We start from the raw sequence: 25,911 nt of genomic DNA on the forward strand, positions 1-25,911 counted from the left end.
ATTCAGTCCAAAAAGCATATCATATTGGGCCAGATTCAACTAATGGGTCCCACTAGAAGCCCAAGCAAGGACTTTTGCTGGAGCAGTGGGGCTTTCTCCCCCATGACACCCCCCATTGCTTTGGCAGGGGAGGATGGGATATCCTTCTGAATGTGGGGAAGGGGGGGGAATTGTTCCATCAGGGAAGCAGAAATGATGCTCCTTCACACTATGCTGAATTCCTCCTATTGTGTATATTATACACAATGCAGCTCATGATGCACCACTAACAGGAAGCAGGAGTTAAATAAATAATGTGCATTGCATCAAAGTGTGTACAGATCAGCAGATGGCAGGGCCAGCTCCAGGTCTGCTAACACCTGATTTTGCCAGGAAGCTGAGATCAGACGGAGATGATTCTCTTACTGTTTGGGTGTGGCGATGGTGTGGCGATGGAGCTACAAACAAAGCCTATCGTTGGTTATATTCAGATAACTAAAGTAAAGTTTGAAGGGTTGGATAAGCAGATGTGATTTCAAGAATACCTACATATTATTATGTTTGATGCAGATATCCCCTTCCCCATCCACCATGTGTTTCTGGCAATGGAACTGGTAAAAGTGTCATGGGTTCCAGTACAAAATGGCTGCCATGGGCAGAGAAAGAGAGAGAGAGAGAGAGAGAGAGAGAGAGAGAGAGGAAGGGATGGAGGGAGGCTGGATCTAGACACATCAAAGAAGCATTTCAGTTTAAAGCATTGTAAATTTAAACGGGGAAAACAGGTAGAGAAAAATGGGACTCCACGTCATCATCTGGTGGCACGACGTTCTATCACACATACAATACATATAAATCGTTATTTTTTTAACCAGTCTAGCTGAGTCCAGAGAAAGAGAAAGAGAGGGAGGGAGGCCAGTACTTTGTATCAGTGAGTATTGTCACAAAAAGGGCCCTTGTTTTCTCAGATTAAGTCATACTCAGAGCAAACCTTCTGAAATAAGTGGATTTAGTCATTTATTTCAGTAGGTTCACTCTGAGTAAGACTAAGTGAAAGACAAGCCAGGTTTAATATACTGAATACTTGCCATTAAGTCAGGGAAGGCTGATAGCTCTTCAGATATTGTTAGATTTCAAGTCCTGTAAGTCCCAGACAGCATGGCTGTCAGCGGTGGTGGGAGTTGGAGTCCAGCAACATCTGGAGGGCACAGGTTAGTCAGCCTTGTGTTAAGTCCTGTTGATAGCAGCTTTACCTGGCTGTGTAGAAAACAGGACAGGATATAGGCTATCAAGGTACATCCTGAAGATTGACACCAAAATAAAATATACTGCTATCCTAGGGACAGGCTGGCTCCAATCATCAAGTTATGCCAGTCTCCTATTAAATTTGCCTTGAACAATTAGGTTTTTTGTTCCATAGAAATCACGGCACCATAATTTTCTTTCTTTATTTTGAGCTAAATCGAGGATTAAGAATAGTAGCAGAATACCAGAACTGAAGGGAAACAAAGATGTGCTTGCTCTAATTTGTATGAAATAATCATTAAAGCCTCTTTGGAGCAGGTGGGGGGATAATCAACTCAAACTTACAGTCCAATGCATATATTAGCAATGGCTAGTTATTAATCTTATAACCTTTTCTAATTAACAGTGTAAACTCTAAAATGAATACAAATGGAAACTATCCAAGGACAAAATCTACTTTAGGCAAGCTTCTGTTTGGAAACATTTATTCCACTTATCTCTAAATAATAGCTTTCAAAGGGGGGGAAGCCTGATTGCAAAAGAGCAAAGGCTGTAAACCTAACCCCATATACCTGGGAATAAGCCCCATTGAATTCCAATAGGACTTCTCAGTAGACATGGTTAGGATTGTGCTGTAGTCTTAAAACTTGTTTCAGGGATTGCTTGTCAAATCTGAATTTATTTTTTTAGCAATACATGTTTCAAACACACAAAGTCAAGAAACAAATCACTAAGTTTTGTTAGAATGGAGGTAACTGGCAGACCTAGCTGGCAACTGTGGTATACCCATATCAGGCCCTCTTTTTGGGGGGCAGATCTTTCTTGATATTACTGCTGAGCAGTGGCATAGCATGGGGCAGAGCCACAGGGGCAGTTGTCATGGGTGCAAAATTGTTAGGGGCACAAAAATTAAACTCCCGGTACTGCCTCAATACAGCTGTGCACTTCTGTTGCCAGGCTTCTTTGAACATGGCTTCTCAATGGCTTCTCTCACACTGATCACTAGGAAGTGACCTCTCCAGACAACAGAAAGACTCTTTTTTTGTTATCTCTGCAGCTGCAATCTCCTGGGTGATGCAGAAAGTGTTTGGCAGTTAAATGTGCATGAATACTCTGTTTTCCTCCCTCCACTCAGCCCCGGGCAGTGGCAACACACGCTACGCCACTGCTACTGAGTAACAGCAGGTTGTTAGGCCAGTACAGTTTTATTTCCTCTAGAGATGAATGGACCAATTAAAGTCCAGTCTGTTCTGTTTCTGAGTGACGTTTCAATGGAAAATCCTCAACAACCAGCCCAAAAACACACACTTAAAAAAATATATGAAATAGAACAAGGGTTAATGCCGCCACTGTTTTACAAGGAAAGCTCCCTTTATCTTCTAACAAGTGATTAGCAATGCCAGAACTGGGACTGACTCATTTTGTGATCCAAAATTTGAAAGTGCACATGTAGACTTCAGTGAATGGGGGGAGGGGGGTTCCAGCACTAGAAGCTGTGTGTGTACACCTGTTCACATTCCTGATCCCACCTCAGATGTGTCCATGGAAACCTGCTTCCATATGTGTATCATATTTGCTGCTTGGCTAAAAAACGTGGTTTGGGGGGAGATAAACACTTTGAGGCATTTGTGACATGCAAAATATTATGTCAACCCTAATTGATTCAAGTAAATTGTAGTCAATTGGGGAGAGGGTCACAGCTGATTCATCAGTGTGTGGCTTTGGAAAACACAGGCTTTCAGTATAATAAACCTCAGGTTTGGCACAGGGAGTTGATTAAAAACAATTATCTGCTTTATATACTATCAGCGATAAGGGGTGATAATGAAAATGACATCGTCAGAAGACAGTTATGCTGAATAAAAATTATCCCACTTCCTTATATACATTGTTAATCTCAATGGATGCAAAGGGAAATTTCGCTTTGTGCCAAAATGTCATCTAAGTGCAACTTGAATGGAGTAGCTGTATTTGTCTATTGCAGGAAAATAAGGAGCCTTGTGGCTCTTTAAGTAAAAAAGAAAGAAATAATATTTCCATGCTTGTTCCAGATTAGATTTCATACATCACAAACACATCACCGTTTCTCACACTGATCACTTCTGAAAGGTTGAAACAAAGTTAACATAGGATATTTTAATGTACTGTTCCAGAATCCAAGCAGTGGGTGGCACTGTGGAATGCTTACACAAGGGATTATACACTCAGAATTCTGTTACCCACTCACATTTTTTGAGGAAGTCAGGCTGATACCATCAATAATATGTGGGCGGTTTTGTGGCACAGGGTCACTCTTTTACTGAATCAGATGGAAGGAATGGCTCACAACTCTTAAACTATGTCTAGGAACCATTATCTATTGCACTTGTGTCTTGATGGCTACTGCAGGGATGCGGCTGGCTACTGCAGAAAACTGAATGATGACCTGGATGGTCAGATCCAATATGGCTGATCTTCCGTTCCTAGTAACTGCAACAGGTATGCAGAAACTTAGTTGTATTAAGCCGTCAATGCTGTGAAATCTCTCTCACTTCAAAGCTTCTGGTATAAATATGTGTAAATAAATCATATTTCAAAGACACTGCAGACTCCACCATGCCTCATTTCCCCCAAAGGAACACAGACCTTGGTTGAGTGCTGAGACCCATCGTAATCTTGTGCACCGCTTGGCAGAGATTGGAGTGTTCATATGTTTTGTTCTGGAAGAATACCTGGGAGAACTGTACTTACAGAGAAGTTTCTGAAAAAGAAGAGTTCCCCATCAATATGCCAGAAACAAACGGTATAACCACTGTGACGTCCTTCGAATATGTTAGTTGATGCCTTGCCCCCAGGGGAAAGTATGCAAACCTTTCATTCTGGGTGTCATGGCAACTAGAGGTGCAAAATCAATTACAGACTCAGCTCAAAGGATCGGGTTGTCATGCGGCATCTTTAAGAACACTGGGATGGCTTCTCAGATGTAGCCATAGATGTTAAATTGAGGCTGGTATTTCTTGTTTTCTTAGGGTGTTCCAGGTGGGCCTTAGAACTCCCCTCTCTCTTTAACAGTATACCACGTCACTCAGGAAATCATGTTAATTCTTTATGGTAAGAATGCTGCACAGTTAGTGGTAGCGGCTGAAGATGCTACTTGCCACAGAGTCTGTGCAATTATATGGGGGAACTATCTAGTGAATCGCTGGGACACGGGTGGCGCTGTGGGTTAAACCACAGAGCCTAGGACTTGCTGATCAGAAGGTTGGCGGTTCGAATCCCCGCAACGGGGTGAGCTCCTGTTGCTCGGTCCCTGCTCCTGCCAACCTAGCAGTTTGAAAGCATGTCAAAGTGCAAGTAGATAAACAGGTACTGCTCTGGTGGGAAGGTAAATGGCGTTTCCGTGTGCTGCTCTGGTTCGCCAGAAGCGGCTTAGTCATGCTGGCCACATGACCTGGAAGCTGTACGCCGGCTCCCTCAGCCAATAAAGCGAGATGAGCGCTGCAACCCCAGAATCGGTCACGACTGGACCTAATGGTCAGGGGTCCCTTTACCTTTACCTATCTGGTGAATCACAAGCACCAGTCCATTGGTGCCAACCTCCCCCTTCCAGCTGCATTCTGCCAGCCACAAGTGAAGTGACCCACCAGGTAAGGCAAAGCCACAACACTAGCTTCCTGTCAGGTGGGTCCCAATGCAGTGCAGAGGTTGGCACAATGCAAATAAACCAATGGAGGCAATCTGGCCACCACCACAGCGACCTCCCCATCTTCCCTCCCTGCCCCGCTCTTCTCAGTAAGCAGTAGTAACCCACCTGTTGGGAAGTTAACAAAGTGGCTCCAGCAGAGCAAGGGAACATTTCAAGGAACACCCCAATCCTCATTATTGTTCCCATCACTGAGGAAAACAATGTGCATATTGTTGCTAAAGGAAACGAATGCACTGATAATAGAACAAAGGCATTTATTTTTTGCAAAGTGCCCCAGACGTCTAGAACATGGGGCAGGGGAGGACCTTTCTTTTATGCCCTGCTTACCACCCGCTCCTTTTGTAAGAAATACCTGTTTTCAGATACATTAACTCTGCAACTTTTCTGGTCAATCAAACTGACAATGACAAAAATAACCTCTCATTTCAAGCATACAAAGTCATATCAATCAACTTCATTTTTTTCCATGGTTCTTTAAGAATTTGAATCCTGCCGACATGAACACAAAAGCTATTTCTAGGGCACTCTGATTACAGAGAACTCAACGTTTTTGACATGCTGAGCACAAAGTTGAGAGAATAAATCCTCTTCAAATGCTTGCCGAATCTTTGCAATCCATATGCATTTAAAGATATTGAACAATTTATTGACAGCCACTGCATCAGGGCTGACAGTTTTAAGGACATAATTCCAAACATATAAAAGACGACTTCTCCAGGAACAACTGTGGAAGAAGTACAAATTGAAGAGAAAGCTCTGCACTGGCGTGTTTAAACATTTCTAGAAAGCGGAATTGTTTGAGGTGAAATATGACTAGAATGCTTTCGTTGTTACTGCAGTTCTGTGGGGCACACCAACTTTTCCTCTGCTCGCAACTCAGGTTTTTCCCAAGAGACTCACATTGGCACGTTTTACAATATGAGTCTGCTTGAGAATCAACAGTGCTGCCCCAATACATTTGACTGCCTGGAGCGACACATCGGATTGTTAACGGGCAGAGGTGTCGCTTTGCCAGCTTTTCCAACTAAGCCGACCTTCTGCTAGCCACTGCCAATGGAGTGACACAAGAATTACTTCATTGGTGCAAACCTAGCACCATTGGTGCCAACCTTCCACCTAGCAATAATGCAGGTAGCATGTAGTTCTGCTGATGGGATTCTTGCTGATGGGATTCAGCAGAAAGCCCCCAAATGGTGTGTTCAAAAGACAGTGAGTGGCCAGGGCTGATCTGGCCCAGAATCTGTTGGGATCTGAGCTGGTCTCATTGCCCATGTGTGATAGCAAGGGATTTGATCTGGGCATCAAGTCCAGCCTAGCCCATTCATCTGCTTACTGTCTTCTCACACCTTCCACCCTGGACGCCATCTGCAGTGGCGGACCTTGGAATCTCAAAATTCAGCGCCACCAAAATTCAGTGCCCTCCCCACCTGTTGCTTTCCATTCTTAATTATAGTTGTGGTGTCTCCTGCAGGGACTCTGAAGCTCTGCACCCAGCCCTACAGAACCAGTCACAATCCCCTAAATCTGCCTCTGACCTTCTGTGGCATCGCCACTCCATACAGTCCTGTCAGTGGAAAGGAAATGTTTGGAATGTATTCAAAAGCTGGTTCCAGCCCCCATATTGTGAATATGACTACTAATGTAATACACATGTAATCATTTCTATCGGAACCTTTCTCTCCCCCTTTCGGAGGTGGAGGAAAGCTTTACTTACTACATAGCAAGGTTTCCAGTTCCCACATTCTAGGAAGCATTTCATTTTCACAAGAGAGCTTGTGACCAATTGCCTGATTCTATGTGCTCTATGATGAGGCCATGGTACGAAAAAAAAGGACAATTGTTTCTGTATGCATGGCGGCTGGAACCTTCTGCTGGAATCAGGGTGCTGGCAGCTTCACAGTTTGACACATTTACTACAATTAATTTCAATTAGGAGCAGCAAATGTAAATGAATGTTGAAACACAGTCAACGTACCCATGTGCTGTGTCTCTCATCATTAGACATGATTTTCATTCGAGGCAATTAGTAGAACTTGTAGACAGTGAATTATCTCTTCTAAACAATCAGAGACATTGGGTAAGCTTCATGGTATGACAATCTTTAAATAAATTAATATGCTGCTAAACTTTATAATGAAACTTGATGTGCCCGTGTTATTATTGTTAAGATAATTAGTAATGCATAAGAAAGAGGGAACTTCAACTTTCCTTGTGTGTCCATGTTCTCCATTTCAGGGCTTATGAAAAAGTGCTTACACACAAACACACACATTTTGAGCATATTATTTCAAGGCTCCCATCTTGCAGGTTCTCCATCTGCATTTACTATCTGTAGGATTGATTAGTGAGGGAAGCAGCTAGTTTATGTGGTTAATTAGGGCTAAATGGTCCTTCCAGCATCATTTATCTGGGTCAGGTTGCAACCTCAAAGCCACAGTGCTATCCCTTGTTAAATTCACTGTCCTCTGCAATGAAAATAATGCAAGCAATGTAAAAATACGACACATGATGTTATTGCTGCTCTGTGCCAGCTTTTAGAATTATGCAGGGTGTCCCCCCTTCCCTGGTGAATGTAAGTTATGTGCCAGAACTGACTTCAGCTTATAAATATAGATGAACTCTTGACACAATAGACACTAATGTGGACTAATATAAATAGAATTTCATTCTAGGTTTTTTTTTTAATAAATGAAATGGATTTTACCTCTTCTTGAGTAAAAAGCAGAGGAAAGGCTCTACAGTGATTACAATACAAACTCTTGTTTAATCCAGCTATCCCAGCTAAAATCATGGTCTGTATTTACATATTTTTTTTAAAAAAGTCACAGGAAAGCTTTATTTATTTTTGCAAGGGTTATACCTCACCTTTCTGAGCACAAGTCCTCCCAGAATAGTCTCAACTGCAGTTTTTTTTTAAACCAACCAACCAATACACCTATAAATATAGAGAACAGTTAAATATCAGATTACACAAAATCAGCAATGATTTGGTGGTGGTGGTGGGGAATATGTCATCATGAACCATCATGAACCATAGCATTGTCTTAACAATGTACAATTTTTGTGTGGCCATTATAAATTAGTCATTTTCTATATCACGGGTGGCCAATGTGTGGGGTGTGTGTGTGGTTGTGGTTGTGGTTCCAGATCTACTGCTACTCTAGCATGCACTCAATTAACTTATGCAGTCCGTTGTGTCTTGAACTGGTTGTGCCTCTAGCCTAGTTAGCCAGGGAGAATACGAACAGTAGACTTATGCAAGGATTTTTTTTTCTTGGAGTGCTACACATTTTTCATAATATTCATTTTGTTATTAATTTACTAAAGCTTCATTTGTTTTATTATTCATTCATTCATTCATTCGTTGACACTGCATTCATTCTCGTACTTCCATTTGTCTTACTTTCACAGTTATCTGGCTGTCATGTGTAACAGTGTTGGCAAAAGAAGGCAATGTATTACCTTATTTATTTAGTTAGACATATATATACCATTTAATTGCAGTCATCTCGAAGCAAAGTAGCAGCTCCAGTCTATAACTGGGTGGTGGATTCTCAGCAGCACAGTTTTTCTCCCGAATGCCCCAGAAATGGTGTTTGCCAGAAAAAAAATATGATAGTTTGTTGTCTGATCAATATTTCCAAGTACCGTATGCCACAGATTGTGGTTCGAGGACCCGACCCCCGCGAAGTAAAATGAAGACACAGGGACACGTGATATAAGGTTAATGGGCTAGAAAAAGGCCACAACTTTATTGATTACAGCAATGAAAAGGTATTGGCTTAGGCATTGGATCGCGAAACAAGTGGGTTTATTCACCAGGGGTTCATCACCTGTTGATGCTAATCCAACTATAGGCTCACCCCGATGTCACCGAGGGTCGTGCCATGGCCTCCCGCCAAGCAGGCTTCGGACGGAATACACGACCGCCAGATTCCTTTAACGGAATACCCCTATAAATTGAAGGCATAGGCGATGGCCACACCTAGCACTTCGACACACCACAACACATTATTCCAATGCCTAACCTACCCACCAATACCACCAAAAAGTTGTGACGATTGCTACGAGGTAGGCGAAAAAACCAAAAAGCCTAATGCCAAATGGAAAAACTCCTACCAGGCCCCCCGGGCAACCGGGGCGACCAACCTAAGGTCCATAGCAAGGCCAATGCCCTAAGCCCTAACTCAAAGGGAGTGGAGGGTGGGTGACTCGCACAGGACGACGAAGAGAAATGAGGCCGGAGGAGAGGCTGGCACTGCAGCATAAAGGCTGCTGGACACGCCCCCCCATGGCACCTGGTTGGACGGCCGCCGGGGGGGGGGGAGCGTGAGTGCCAGCCAGGTGAGCTGGAGGCAGGGGGCAACGCCCCCTGCTAGGAGCGGTGTTCGGGCTCCCGTCCACAACCACTCCCCTCTCTTTCAGGGAGGAGAGTCTATACCACTAGGTGTGAGGCATTTCAGATCAAAAATGGCAGCCACCACAAAAATAGTGACTGCTAGTGGGACTAACATATTTCCTCAACAAAATGCTACAGAACAATGAAAGGCCCATTTTTATTATGGGGGAAGGGGATGGCAGCCTCCAGAAATGGCTGCCAAAGTTAGAAATGGCTACCAAAGTTAGTATTATTACCTCTACCAAAATAAGGGAGGTGCTTCCGTTCTTAAATTGTATGACTGGAAATCCTTGACAGAAGTCCCATATTATTCCTTAATTCTTCCCTGCATTCATTTTGGAATGGATAGAAATGAAACTGTGAGCACACCTACACAAAGGTGTGCAATACCTTAGAGTAGGTACTGTAGGTAGTACATGTTATGTACTGAAGTTCTCACCCTGGGCCAGCAGCGGGATACTGTAGATAGTTATGCAAATGAAGGATCGAAAGTGACGTTCAGTGATTGGATAGTTTTAGAAAGTTGCTACAGTAACGTTGTACTGGAGCTCTATATAAGCAGGCTGACTGAGCCCTTCAGTTCAGTTCTGTTCTGGCCTCTGAATAAACAAGAACTGTTTGAAGAATCACTGTGTCGTCTGATATGTTCACCCACAACTTAACAGTACAGGTTTCACTTTAAAGCATAGCTCTTGATCAGGGGTCAGCAACCTTTTTCAGCTGTGGGCCAGTCCACCATCACTCAGACCATGTGGTGGGCCAGACTATATTTTGAAAAAAATAATGAACGAATTCCTATGCCCCACAAATAACCCAGAGATGAATTTTAAATAAAAGCACACATTCTACTCATGTAAAAACACGCTGATTTCTGGACTATCCAGGGGCTGGATTGAGAAGGTGATTGGGCTGCATCCGACCCCTGGGCCTTAGGTTGCCTACCCCTGCTCTAGATCTTCTGCAGGGGTTGCCATGAATGTGACACTCTCACTGCTTATGACATCAGTGCCACATGGTGTTCATGGATGGTGTTCACATGTTTTAAGCAATCAGGATGCTTGCCAGCTATAGCCTTATATCCTTGAAATGTAACACGGAAAAATGTTCTGAATCTTACTTCTCATGCTTAATTACCAAATTCTATAAATATTCTATTGTAATGCGCTAACAAACAACGTCTTCATTTTCTTGGCAGTTCTTCAACGATCCTCCATAATGTTCTCAGTAACATGGAAGCATAACAAACCACAAGCAAGAGTTGTGAATGTGTGGCTTGTACAAGAAGATAATGAAGAGTTGTGCCTGGGATGTCAGAGCAGATACTACTTGCATCTCTCTCCTCACCCTGCTCTTCTGCTTTGCTTTTTCAATAAATCTAGATCATCTTCTGCATACAGAAGTCCGTATGGCTTGGCTTATATTTTATTCTAAGTTGTCTCTCTTCATTCATATAGATATATGTTTTCTTCCTTGCTTGTTCAGGTCTCTGGCCATTTTGGGGGGTATTTTTATCTTCCTGGTGTTGATGTCCTTATCTTTCCACCATAAAGTCAAATATGCTTTGTTTTCATGGAACAAGGATTTATTCTGATGGTGGCAAATGCTCATCTTAGCAAGTTTCTAACTGTGTATATAGAAGAACGTCTTTTCATTTTTCATTTCACCCTTTGTTTTCCTTGGGTGATTTGTTTCAATGAGCTGGTGCTCCTTTTTCTTACTCTCCTTTTGAAAGCATTTTTTTTTTTTTTGTATACAGGTAGAGTACTGATTGGCAGTGCCATCCCTTAGACAGTTTGTGAGGAAGGAGGCAGACAGATGGGGCGGGGGTCTGACTGAGGGTGAACTGGCGTTAGTGGGGCAGCAACTGCTTATAAGAACTCCTTGGGCAAGGGGTGGCATCGCTGGATACACCTCTCCTATTATGTTGCTTTAACAATATTCTCTAAGTCCTGACTTGCTCCCTGGATCTCAGTGACAAACAGTGCTTTTTTCTGGGGGTATGCAGGGGTACGCGTACCCCTAAACATTTTGTGAATCTTTGTACTTTTGTTCATTGATTGCATTTATTTTTCCCAATTTGAACTATAAAATAGTCATTTTCTTGAGTCAAAATGAGAGTAGTTCTAAACATATTTTTTTAAAGCACTGGTGACAAATATGTTGTTTCCTTTACCTCTGAAAATACTAAGATAAAACTGAAGACCCATCTAGCACCACATCCTGTTCTTATACTAGCCAGCCAGAGCCCAGCAACAGCACTCTATCCAATTGTGATTTCCAGCAACTGGTATTCGGCAACATTCTGCCTCCAACAGTGGATGTAGAAAATAGCCATTTGCGAGTAGCCAGCTTTATCCTCCATGGATTTGTCTAATGCATGGGTAGGCAACCTAAGGCCCGCGGGCCGGATCCAGCCCAGTCGCCTTCTAAATCTGGCCTGCGGACAGTTCGGGAATCAGCGTGTTTTTACATGAGTAGAATGTGTCCTTTTATTTAAAATGCATTTCTGGGTTATTTGTGAGGCATAAGAATTTGTTCATATTTCCCCCCCAAAATATAGTCTGGCCCCCCACAAGGTCTGAGGGATAGTGGACCGGCCCCCTGATGAAAAAGTTTGCTGACCCCTGGTCTAATGCTCTTTTAAAACGAAGTAGCAAATAATTAAATAAATGCAGGGGGTGGATTTGGCAGTGCGAAACTGACACTCAGGTTTTCTGTATCTGGAGCTACTTACTTGTATCAAACAGTCAGCTATATAAATTATATCTTAGTGATAGTTTCAGTCAGGTTTCATCACTTTTCCCTTACAATAAGCTATTCCTTCCCTGAGGCCTCCTTTCTAAGCAATGCATAGAGTGCTTTTTTTGATAGTAATCCTGATTTCGACTCCCCCTCTACTTAGGCCTACAGAGTAGACCGACTCAGGCATCGCATTGAAACAGAAATTCTAGAAGTGGAAATCTTTCATGTTTCTGAATCCCTGCTTACAACATAATGTCTGAATTGCAGGCACCTGGATCTTCTTACAGACCACTCAAGATCTATTGATCTGTTCGCTTTGCACCTCTTGATTTGACCTCAAAGTAGCTCATTACATTCATAAAGAACAACAGATCCGTTAAAAATCCTGACATTTTAAAAATAAAACCATCAAAGAAACAGAGGTGCCAGGGCAAATTGGATCAAGAAGTTAGACATTCTGAATGTTAAGAGGTACAGGTAAATAAATGCCTGAAACAAATAAATAAGGTGTTTTCTTTGCACCATTTCCTGATTTTAATTCCCAGAAGTTGCTCTTTGCTCTGTCAAGCCCAGCTCTACCTTTAAGGGAAAAGTGAGGCAGCCACTTCAGGCATCGGATGCTAGATGGTTGAGAGCAGCAGCAAGGGGTTTGAGGACAAAGATTGGTTTGCCAATGCAGCCTACTTGTCCTAGCCTACCGCCCTCAGGTGCAATGGACATTCTCCTGACACCAGTGTTGAATTTGATTGAAGTGAAATTCCACTCTTGGTATAGGTAGCTTTTATACATGTGCTGGTAAGCGGTCCCTATTTATCTACTTGCACCCGGGGGTGCTTTCGAACTGCTAGGTTGGCAGGCGCTGGGACCGAGGAGCGGGAGCGCACCCCGCCGCGGGGATTCGAACCGCCGACCTTTCGATCGGCAAGCCCTAGGTTTTTACCTTAGTTTTTTTTTAAAAAACCACCAACCCTATTAATTGCAAACACACACCCACACACACCCAACAACAACACACACACACACACACACACACACACACAACAGGTGACAAATACAAAGAAAAATGACTGTTTGATTTGTGATTGTTGATTGTCTGGGGTAGCAATAAAGTGGAAAGCAAAATATGCTATAAGTCAAGTATGTGCTTATTTGCTTGACATATCAAAAGTTTAATGCCACAGATTTAACAGAAATATATGAGACCAATTTAGCCAGCCCTAAAGAGGAAAAGACACACTAAAATATTGTAACACAAATCCTGTTCTACTATGTCAAGTGAAAATAAATATTCAATCTTAGACTCACTTTCTTGGGAGCAAATTCCATTGAATCCAATGGGCCTTCCTTCTGAGTAGACATGATTAAGATTCAGTATTAACCCCTCACTAAAATTCAGTTGAAATGTTTGTTTTTGATGGCTTGAAGTTATTATATGGTGGCATCTATCTAAGGTTACACCCCCACATACTTGAGTAAAGATTGGAGAGAGAGACTGACAGGAAGTTGTAATGTACTGAATGAAAGACACAGAATTCTGAGTTTTATACTTGACTTTCAAGAAGGTTCATTGATGGGCTATAAGCACATGCATTCTGTTTTTCTCACTCCTTTTTAGGTGCAAGTTCAACAGATGCTGATTCAAAGTATAGCCCACTGTCTGTCAGATGTTTTAATGCTTCCCCATGCTCACAACTTGTATATTTATATAAAACATGCCTGTTTCATAAAATGAAGCATTTGCATGCACAGGCACAGCAGAAGAACCAGTAAAAAAAACCATTAAAAAATGGATGATTGTTCAGTGAGGTTGATTCTGGATTAAGGACAGTCCTATTGCATGCATTAAATAGGTGTGACCCACCAGGATCATCACAGTGGGAATTTCTATAGCCCATCAACCTCTGTGTGGGCATCAGACAGAAGCTTATTCCTTCTAGACCCCTTTAGCAGGATAACCCATTCTTTGTGGGGTTTGAGGCTTCTGAGTCCCTCCTCACTGCCTTGTCTAAATCCATCCCAATGCTTTATCTGCCAACCGAGCTGCCAAGACTTCATGTGCTCATTATTTATGTCCCAGATGGGAAATCTCCAGTAAGGTTCATTCTCAAAGTTCGTTCACAAAGACACCACCACCATCTCCTGTGATTGGCTAAAGCTGCATGGTGGGCCCATTATCCCTAGGGCAGCATAGGAGGGCATGATACCCCACCAGCCATTTTAATCCCTTGCCCTGCCCTGGTGGCAAGCCTCACCATACCACAATAGCCACTTCCTCGAGAGAAGTTAAGAGGTCTTTCGAATTTATAAAGCAGTTTCTGGGTGCTCAAACCTCTTCACAGATATTGTCTTAGTCATCCTTACAACTCTATCACTGTGTTCTGCTGTGTGAGGACCTCCAGCATCTATTGCCTTATTAGGAGGTCTTTTCTGTGAAATATAGGAATCAGGCCTTTAGGGTTGTGGCACCTACCCCTTGGAATTCCTTCCCATTCAACATTAGACAGGCACCATCTCAGTTTTCTTTTCAGCATCTAATGAAGACTTTTATCTTCCATCATTAAATCAAATTATCATAGTGGATGACATCTATATTTTACTTTACCACAAGCGTAAAGACTTTGAGCCCTAAAATAGAAATGTGAAATGAGTCCTTGGGTTTTGTCATAGCACATCTAGTCGATGGCTGAAAACATAAATCTCCCTTTCTATGATAAGAATAAAAAATTAAAATAGTCAGCTAAGGAACAAAATGTCTGTTTGCATGGATGAATGGATGGCATCACTACAACTCCTGTTTATAATTAATGTTAACAGCTAATGTAAATTTGAAAAGATCTTAATTTACTACTGGCCAAACTCTATTCTGTCTGAAATAACTCATCTTAGTGCCCCAATTAAAATGTTGGCATACTGAATGATTAGAATGACCTTAAAAACAAATTGCTTGACCTACATAATTGCAGCCCTTCTTTAAAATTCTGTCAATAATATCTTCTATAATGATTTCAAAGGCACACGAGCTAGTATAATTTCTTAGATCCTTAAGCAGCTAAGCACAACAAATTTACTCTATGCTAGTGCCACTGAAGTTAATAATACTATGATTATTCGAATACAGTGGTACCTCGGGTTACATACGCTTGGGGTTACAGACTCCACTAACCCAGAAATAGTACCTTGGGTTAAGAACTTTGCTTCAGGATGAGAACAGAAATCGTGCTCCGGCGGCGCGGCAGCAGCAGGAGGCCCCATTAGCTAAAGTGGTGCTTCAGGTTAAGAACAGTGTCAGGTTAAGAACGGACCTCTGGAACGAATTAAGTACTTAACCCGAGGTACCACTGTAGTGGGTTGAGTCCTTTCTGTTCCACCATGCCAGGTTCTGCCAATATATTCTGGTGTATTTATCTTCTTCTCCATAAACAGTATTTTGAACATATCATACTGGGAAAGTCCCCGATTTCTTATTCAGAGATATAGCACATTTATTTGTCATGTTGCTGCCACTTACATTCTTCAAGCTGTATCTGACAGTCTTCTTGTTAGTGCAAAGAGTTATGTCTTCCTCTTCTCTCTCTGTGTAACCTGAAATCCTTTCTGGGAGTTCCCTCAACACTCTGGAGCAGATTGTGGGCAGTGGGGAGAGCTCATGGGGCATGTGGAGAGAGAAAAGGAAGAGGAAGTCCCATTAGTAGACAGAAGTCCCTGCAGTAAAGGGACAACTCTGTTGGATAAAAACCCATTGTTTATTCCAATTGCAACATGGCTAAAATGCAGAAGAGATTATCCATTTCTCCAGTGAATACTCATGCAAGCAGAATGAGTTGATCCTATGAAAGGCCTCACTCCCTGATGGTCCTTTAATTCTACAAGCATTAATTTCCCCATTTGAGTTCTCCACTTCAAAAGGATGGCCAGAGAAACACTGACTGTGGAGCTAAAGGTCACATTGAGGGGTGCACATGCACAGGGACAACTGGAAACCATGTTCCTTTATCATTGTGCAGCAGATACTGAAGCTTCCAAGACCTAATCCTCAGGGATAGCATTGCTATGCCTAGACCAGACGCAGGAATCTGTGAATCTCTTTGTGCTGCTGGCTACAAATCCCATCATCCCTGACCACGTGCCATGTTTCCAGTGGAAGTACAACAACGTTGGGTGGATTACAGGTTCCTCATCTCTGCTAGGGTTCAAGAAGAGGAGGAGTTTGGACTTGATATCCCACCTTTCACTCCCCTTAAGGAGTCTCAAAGCAGTTAACAATCTCCTTTCCCCTCCTCCCCCACAATAAACACTCTGTGAGGTGAGTGAGGCTGAGAGACTTTAGAGAAGTGTGACTAGCCCAAGGTCACCCAGCATTTAAGAGTCTGACTATAAAATTTAAGGTATGGATGTTCAATCAGCTTAGTCCAAATTATTTCACAGGAAACTGATAAGAACGGATACAGCCAGAAAACAAAACTGGAGAAGGAAAGTCTAGGACAACTTGTGTTATGTTTTCATTCATTAGGATGTCAAATACCGTACTATTACTGTTCCAATTTTATATAGTGAAGGCCCGATGAGTGTATTTCCACTCTTCCCCTCATGCAATGGTATTTGTGGGGGAACACTTTAACAAATGATGCATATTTCTTCATATTATTTCTTATGAAGATGAACAGTCAACTGAAGTTGCTTTTTTCAATATAATTTGGTTGTTGATACATTGAGGTTTTGCGCCTGGAAGTAAAAGAACTATCCAGGATATATATGCATCTATCTATCTATCTATCTATCTATCATCTATCTATCTATCTATCTATCATCTATCTATCATCTATCTATCATCTATCTATCTATCATCTATCTATCATCTATCTATCTATCTATCTATCATCTATCTATCTATCTATCTATCATCTATCTATCATCTATCTATCTATCTATCTATCTATCTATCATCTATCTATCTATCATCTATCTATCTAATCTATCATCTATCTATCATCTATCTATCTATCTATCTATCTATCTATCATCTATCTATCTATCTATCTATCTATCATCTATCTATCTATCTATCTATCTATCTATCTATCATCTATCTATCATCATCTAATCTATCTATATCTATCATCTATCTATCTATCTATCTATCTATCTATCTATCTATCTATCATCTATCTATATCTATCTATCATCTATCTATCTATCTATCAATCAATCAATCTATCTATCTAATCTATCTATATCTATCATCTATCTATCTATCTATCTATCTATCATCTATCTATCTATATCTATGGTATAGAACCCTTGTATATTCCAGCAATTGTTGATTTAAACAGTGAAGTGGGGGGAACGAAATATAATTCGCTGCTTGCACAGTTCACATGAAAGCAGTTGTTTGGTCTTTGGGGAAACACTTTTGTCATTGTCATGAATTTCCAGAGAGGGCAGGATGCCATCTAGCTTCCAGGGACGCCTGCTCATGACAGCATCTCATTGAAAGATAATCAAAGAGGGTTGCCGTTCAGCTGCATAAATCTCAGCGCCTCAGAAAGGATCACCATTCATTTTTAGCAATCATCAGAATGAAGACGGCTGGAACACCGAGATGGTCCTTCGGCAAAGTAATATGTCTCTTAAAAGCCCAGTGAATGATGAGATGACAATGAATTGCTGCACTTTTCATATGTAGCTGACAGAGGGGTGCTATGGCCTGGATTTCCTATTCCTAACCATCTCTCCGGAGCTTAAACACTTACATGGACAAGGGCATTTATCAAATGTTCCCAACATGTTATCTAAGATCGACTCTTGCAGACTCTTGCCAAGTAGCAATAGATTGTGTTCGTTTTCTTAGCCTCCATTACAATTCTTCCTTTTCTAAAAATGAAAGGAACTGCTGAAGACATAAACATTTGAATATCAAAAACCCTTAGAATAATCATTTTATTCATATCAAACCAGGCAACACATATGCAAACATACACATCCTTTTAAAAATTTGGATTTATTCAACAGTGGCGAAGCATGAAACCGTTATCGTTATTCTATTTGACTAATTAATATTTAATTTATTTCTTCCCTTCATCTTTCCATGTTGAATGTCACCACAGCACAAATCCACACCACTTGCTCTTTAAAATATTGATATTGTGTTTTGCATTTGCTTTATTGTCTAGTTCTTCATAATACATGTATTATATTGGTATGCCGGTGCAAGGGAGGGCATTAGACATGGAAGGTTTTAAATTATTTGAGTGTATGGGAGAAAAATCATTCCAATAAAATGGCAATTAAATTTATTTTATAAGTTTGCATTTCACAAGGTGAGAAAAAAAGTATTTATAATAGCAATGAAGAAGAAATTGAGGTTTCTGAAGAATATTATTTAGTCACTTTGAGTGATATCTAAGTCGTACTTGGAATAGCTTAAATCAATTGATTTCAATGGCCCTGCTGTATGGCTAAGTTTGGTTCTCACCCATTATTTATTTGCTTTCAAAGTTCTATGTGGAAAAAGAAATGTCACTTGGTTGGCTGCGTAAGCTCATTGTAGAAGTGGTTGCAGTCCTCTACAGAAAAAAGCAACAACTTCATCCAAATTCCCATGACCATGATAACCCTTTAGAAGAAGCAGGACCCCTCAGCCTATATTATTATTATTATTATTATTATTATTATTATTATTATTATTATTATTATTACCCCACCCATTTGGCTGGGTATCCCCAGCCACTCTGGGTGGCTCCCAGCCGAATATTAAAAACATGATATAGCATTAAACATTAAAAACTTCCCTAAACAGGTGTGCTAGTCCCGGGGGGGGGGGAGGTTACCGGGAGGCGAGGTCAGGGTCCTGGGTCGAGGGTCTGTAGTCTGTCCTCCAAGGGCAGAGTGGGGTCCGAAGTGAGGAGCCGGGCAAGGACGGGAACTCTGGAGGTACAGGTCTGGGTGCTGGCCGAAACAGCTCTTCAACGACGTTGCTCCCGCAACCTGGGGCCGGGCTGACTGGCCTTTATCTTCTCTGAGGCCAGGGGCAGCCCCGGCCCCCAGGAGACCCGGCCTTAAGGCGAGCACTCCTCCTGGGAGAAACCAGTTCCCTCCGCCTCTCTGCCCTGAGCCTCTGCAGCTCAGGAGAGGCTGGAGGGTTACTGGACCCAGGGGAAGGCTCACCTTCACCTGACAGGGCTGGGAGAGGCGCACCTGCAGGCACTGTCATCAACCACCTCCGGAGCCAGAGTGGATTCACCTGGTGCCTGCTCCTGAGGATCTGGCACAGGTGCAGGCGCTTCAGAAACAAGGCCCTGACCCAGTTCAGTCGGCCCTGGAGGCGGGGACTCCTGTGCAGGCTGGGATTCCTCCAGTTCAGCCTCTGAATCGGATTCCCAGGCCATCACACCAGGGCTGCCTTCAGATATCTTCTAAAAGTAAGAGAGTTGTTTATTTCCTTGACTTCTGATGGGAGGGCATTCCACAGGGTGGGCGCCACTACCGAGAAGGCCCTCTGCCTGGTTCCCTGTAACCTCACTTCTCACAGTGAGGGAACCGCTAGAAGGCCCTCAGAGCTGGACCTCAGTGTTTGAAGGATGGGGGTGGAGATGCTCCTTCAGGTATACAGGACCGAAGCCATTTAGGGCTTTAAAGGTCAGCACTATCATGGTTCTCTCAGCATAACAAGAATTTCTTTCTTCTTGGCTTAGAATCTCTAGCATGGAGCTGGGAAGACTATTCAGGACAGGTTGCTGCAGAGGCCTTTGAAAACAATGCTTAAGAAATGCTATTCCATGTAGGATGTCAGGAAGACCACAGGGAGAATCCACAAAGCGTTTGTTTTTTGCTTCAACAAGTGCAAGTGGGTTTTCCAAAGATATACAGCTTTTGTTGTTGTTTACTTTTGTTGGATGTTAGCACAATAAGCTAAGAAGGTGCACAATGCCTTTTTTAAACACCTACTGCATCTATAGACATATAACAGCAGGAAAGCACTTACAATTCTGGCAAGAAGAGAAAACAAACATCAAGGCTCCATGTAGTCAATGGATCCTGTGATTAAATAAAGCATTCAAGCAAGCTGAATGGTCGTCACCTATGTTTCAATAGCAATATATAAAAAGACTGCATTGGTTATCCCAGAATTATTTTGTGATATTATACATACCTGCTTGGTATGCATCTGGAACAACAAGGGTTTAGATCAGAGCTTTCCAAACTTTTTATGTTGGTGCCACACTTTTTAGACATGCATAATTTCGCAACACGGTAATTCAGTTTTCCTAGCAAACCAGAGGTTAAACAAACCCCATTCCAGCACCAGGAGGAGTGCGGGGAGTATTTGTACAACACACCTACACCCTGTAGCTGACACACTAACATGTTATGACACACAGTTTGGAAAGCTTTGGTTTAGGTTAAGGCAGTGGTTCTCAAAGTGTGACACACCACACTGATGTGGTGGGAGAAGGTGACAAGTATGGTGGTATGATTTAAGGACAATCAAACAAACATTTAAACATTCCAGTATAGTATAGTATAGTATAGTATAGTATAGTATAGTATAGTATAGTATAGTATAGTATAGTATGGTACACAGGTGGCGCTGTGGTCTAAACCACTGGGCCTCTTGGGCTTGTTGATTAGAAGGTCGGCAGTTCGAATCCACACAACAGGGTTAGCTCCCGTTGCTCTGTCCCAACCTAGCTGTTCAAGTAGAAAGAAAACCAGTGCAAGTAGATAAATAGGTACCGCTGTAGCCGGAAGGTAACTGGCATTTCCAAGTGCTCTGGTTTCCGTCACGGTGTTCCATTGTGCCTGAGGCAGCTTAGTCATGCTGGCCACATGACCCAGAAAGCTGTCTATGACAAACACTGGCTCCCTCAGCCTGAAAGCAGAAATAAGTGCTGCCCTTGGCAGTCGCCTTTGACTGGACTTAACCGTCCAGGGGCCCTTTACTTTTACCTACTTTACTGGTATGGTATGGTGGGGGGGGGCAGTATCCATGCATCTCTTTAATAGCATTGGCTATTTTTCTACAATTCTCCATATTGTTTTGAACAGGGATTTTCAACACTAACAAACATGCAAGATCAGAAAAGAGAAAGGCTTCTTTGTGTTGAAGAAATGAGAATTTGTATGTCTCAAATAAGACCAAATATACATGAGATTACATAGCAAAAGTCAGCTCTTTGAGCATGTATACATAAGGTATGTAAGAGACTCATTTATAATTATATTTTGGGAATGATTCATGTTCTCATGTAGCTGCATTGCTTTCTATTTTTTATGGATGTCCCATGAGAAAACTATAAAGTAGTTGTGTTCTGTGTTATAAATCAAGCACTGCTAGGAGTTGATTCTTTTTGTTTTCCAATTTCTTATCAATAAAAAAAGTTGGTGTAGTGCGAGAAAATTTTTCTTCTGGAAGTGTGGCACAGAGAAAAAAAGCTTGAGAACCACTGGGTTAAGGGACACTACACAAGGGCAAAAATGCACTGGGTTTTCAACGAGCAACATGGCCTCTGTACATAACACTGTTTACTGGAAGCCCAAAGGCACAGATTTGTAGCCAGAGTAGGCACAAGACACAAGTATGTGAGGATGAACTAGGCCCATGGTTTATTAAATACAGATCTCAGCAAAGGTTTAGGCTATGAAGGTGCAGCAATGACTCTGCTCAACTTGGATGAGCCACTTACCTGCATCAAACCCCTTACCAGCCTCACTTTCTTGGGCCTTTCTGCTCTCTTTTGCAACCACTTTCTCGGCTATTACGGTACTTCCTTTCTTTTCTCCTATCCTCCTTCTCCCATCCTTTATCTTGGATAAGAACAACTCATCCAATAGCAACCTGTTTGTCTACTATGATATTTCTCTGTAAACTATTAAGAGAGGCTTCATAATCACAGCATCTGTCAAATTATTATGATATGGCCATTATTTAATTTCAACAAAATGAGCAGTTTTACGTTTAGACTTTTAAAATAAGTGCTTATTAATTTTGCCTTTCCCTCAGGCTGAATTCCTAGGTGCACTTATTTGGGAGCAAGTTCCACTGAACTCCATAGCACTTACTTCTGAGTAGCCATGCACTGTCCATGTCCTGAGAATTTCATTTCCGAAAGCCACTGAATATGACCCAATAGTTTGAATAATTTACATTAGTTAGGTAAGAGATTTACAAATAGCTACGCGTTTTGGCACTCTGCACTACAAAATAATTAAAATGCCTCGTGTTGTAACATAAAGTGCTTCAGTATTATTATAACGCTGTTCAGAGATGATTGTGAATAATTAATATTATCAGCCATTCTCCAACAGCGCCAATCATCTAATGAGATATTATTCATCCTAGTCATAAGTTGATGCTTTCCCCTATTTTGTTTTCAAACTGTGAAGGAAGTATGTATGTTAATTTTCAAGTTACAAAGCCAACCCAAAAATTAGGTAGAATGAGGTGGCCACATTGGGGGGCAAATCCTGGGTGGTGGGGATTGGGCGCAGGAGACAGGTCTATGTGTGCCACACAGCCTGCCCTGTTCACCCTAAACTGTCCTGTTGCCTTCAAGTTCAGTGAGGGATGCTCTCCACTTTCACCACTGTGGAAATAAAATTCTGCTGCCTGTGTAATCAGGAATTAGGGAGACGAAGCATCTTATCCATTGCCTCAGGTAAAAAATGTTTTTGGCAAGCCCTTGTCTTTATATAAGATGCCATTGGGTGGCGTGACACAGATATTAGTAGAAGGGATATGGTAACAAGGGAATAGGAATCTGGGTGACTCATCTATGAACATCCCTTCAAGTAATTTGGCCACCACAAAGACAGTCACATTGACCCTTTGAACCTAATGCTTGATAATAGCATGTCCATTGCAGTTGATGGTCCTTAAAGGGGGCTGTGGGGAGAATGCTGTTGCACACAGGTCCTGCTTCCCAAAGGCATCTGGTTGGCTACAGTGAAAACAGGATACTGGACTAAATGGGCCATGGGCCTAATTCAGCAGGCTCCTCTGATGCTGTTATATACTTGCCCAATCTTCCAGTCACAAGATGTCCATCTAGGTAGTGCAACTGCAGTGACGTCTGAACACTCCCTTTGTTCCTAACATGTCAATGTCTTTGTCATATGAAACCCTGAAGAACAATAATGGGTGTAAACCACTATGTGCCATGTATATCTGCAGCATGTGGGATGAACTTTGTTGAAAAGACTGTGCCGCAAAGTACACTTTGAAAAGAGGTGCTCAAGGCAACACTCCCTCCCAGTCGTTGGACATGACGGTTGTGTGGAGCTGTGCACACTAGCCCACAACCTCACAATGATAATGACATTGGTGGTCATATGTCTGACAGTACTGTAAGAAGAGTTCTTACATGTGTACATCTGTTTGCACACATAGTGCAAACATGTAGGGCCTCGTCCTGCTAGCATTGAACATGTGGCTGTGGGAGGTGCAGCTAGCAAATATCAGCATTTAGGGGCACCCACCCTCACACTTTCTATAAACACATGAAGGGGAAATACAGATGTGTCCCAAATCTAGCTTAAATTGAGGGGTGGGTTGTATTCAACTAGATACTTAAAATAAAAGTAATGTCTCTGTGAAGTTAGTAACCTACAAGTGTTCTGAAACTAAACTATAATATGTTTGCAGAACATGGTATCATTTAGAGAAGGGGTAGGCAAGGTTTACCTTGCCTGGACCAGTTCACTCCAGTGGAGATCCCTCTGTGGGCCAGATCGCGTGCTAGCGCCCACGATTTTCGGCATCTGCACAGACACAATTTCTGGCACCACAGAAGCGAGTCCCCGTGCTGTGTTGCACCAATTTAGTACAGCAGGCGGGGACTCACCGAGTGGGCGGCTCAGATTGGGGGCGGCTCGTGGGCCAGTTAAATGACCCCTGTGGGCTACCTGTGGCCCATGGGCCTTAGGTTGTCGACCCCTGATTTAGAGCTTGCAGCATCATTGTGCGTTTTTTCCCCTGAGGGCCCAACAAAAGTGTATACATTTTCAGAGCAAGAGGGGGTTTATCAGCATCTCCCTTTAATTGCCCCCCACCTTCCCTTCAGCCAATGTCTTGGCCATTTTAATAGGGTGGAAGCAGCTGTGCCCTGCAGCCAGTCAGCCAGGCTGCCATATATTCCTATAAGAACTTGTTGGGAATGATGCTACATCATGACATGACACCAAAGCATTGTGGATAAAAAAAGACGGTGTCCCCACTGTGTTAATAATGATGCTGCTGCTTGCTCCATTCCTTAGAAACCTGCTTTTCTCTGAAAACATATACCCTTTCATCAGTCCCTCTGCAAGCATCCTTGAAAATGCACGGCCTGTTTATGGAACTGTGAATCTGAGAGAGCAATCTTTGCACAGCACTAGTATCACTGCACATCACTGACTATTTGAGCAAAACCACCGAGGAGGCTCAGGAAAGGCCATATCCTTACATTTTTTTAGGCCAAAGCATGATCTGCTGCCCACCCTCATCTTGTTTATCCCTAAAGCATCGGTGTGATTGTACATTAGCGATGTCATGCTTCTGGCAATTTCTTGTTTTCTCTTGACTCATGGTCACAATAGCAAAACTGGAGGAAGGAAGAACAACAGGGCTGAAGCCAGGGCTTCCACAACATATTTTCCAGGGAAAGCTGGTTCGGAACCACGACCAGTGACTTGCTGTGGTTGCTCACTGCCTGTTGAATGACTTGAATGATTTCATGGAAATGACTCTCAGTCTCTGGTGTCAGTGGGGTTTTTTCTTCTGGGTCCTTGGAAAGATCAAAAAGCAACGGTGGGTCATGGTACGTGACTGATTTTCCATAGCAAAAACAAACATGATCATCATGGCAGCCATTGGAATCTTCTGGACTGAAATTTGGAGTGAAAAAAAATGCTTTCCAGATAGATTTACCTGTAAGAATGGAGGAGGGGAAAAGAGAAATAACCGTAGAAGATACGTCACAAAGTTATATTCATAATGTGAACTATCAGGAATGAAAGATCACACAGAGTAGCCATTTATAAAATTCTCTGGTGTGTGCATCTTTCATTCTGACAAACAAACAATGATTTTCAATGTGAAGCTATGATTTGGTTATCACCAGTTCTTGAAAATACTCAAGGGATGTGAGTGTTTGGCAGATTTTCAGTTTGACACATGAAAGCAAGCTGTGTGGACTATCCCTTCAACCTCCCCTTCAAACCTCTTTGTGTGTTTTCACCCTCACAACCTGTGAGAACAGGATACTGAACTAGACAGGCATTTGGTCTGAACAAGCTACTATTCACATTTATGAATATCACATTTTAATCACAGCTTCTCCAATCTCCCCAAGTAACTGTTTTTGTGTTTTAAGATCTCCAAAGAGTAAGGTTACTTGTGTAAATTATACAGACAGGAATCTAGCACCACAGATAATGCATGCTTATTATCTACTAAGCATCTATAATGTTAATTTTTCCCTAAATGGTTTTGTTCAAAAATTATGATTCACTATGCAACACACAAAATGGGAGAGAAAAGCAAATAGGAAATTGGGAGTTTCCCTCAGGTGCTCCGACCACTTGAGAGGATCTAGATGGTGACTAGAAAGAGAATGGCTGCATTCCATTTATGAAACTTCCTCCCCAAAGAAGTGTGCCTGGGCATCAACATTACTATCTTTTTAGTATCAGGTGAATATGGTTTTGACTTTCCAGTTAATCTATTGTTATTTTAATATGTTTTTGTTGTACTTGAGGCATTTTAGATGGATTTTTATATTTTGTATATTTATATCAGAAATGAAAACAAATGCATTATTTAAGCTGTTCCTTCAACTATTTATACAACTGGGAACATCACAACACTACGTCTCCACCTTTCCCAACA

At 42.1% G+C, this 25,911-nt stretch overlaps 1 protein-coding gene across 7 annotated transcripts in view; it reads right to left on the minus strand.

Annotated features, from left to right (window-relative positions):
- Nucleotides 1-17,967: 17,967 nt before the first annotated feature.
- The window catches only part of STS (steroid sulfatase), a 102,321-nt gene continuing 94,377 nt past the window's right edge, over nucleotides 17,968-25,911 (minus strand). For all 7 annotated transcript variants that reach the window (XM_077927535.1, XM_077927528.1, XM_077927529.1 and 4 more), the window contains one exon: nucleotides 17,968-24,951. In XM_077927535.1, the coding sequence (XP_077783661.1) occupies nucleotides 24,572-24,951 (380 nt within the window). In that variant the 3' untranslated portion in view covers nucleotides 17,968-24,571. The remainder of the gene's footprint in view (nucleotides 24,952-25,911) is intronic.

This window comes from Podarcis muralis, chromosome 4 (assembly GCF_964188315.1).
Source record: "Podarcis muralis chromosome 4, rPodMur119.hap1.1, whole genome shotgun sequence".
Classification (NCBI taxonomy): Eukaryota; Metazoa; Chordata; class Lepidosauria; order Squamata; family Lacertidae; genus Podarcis; species Podarcis muralis.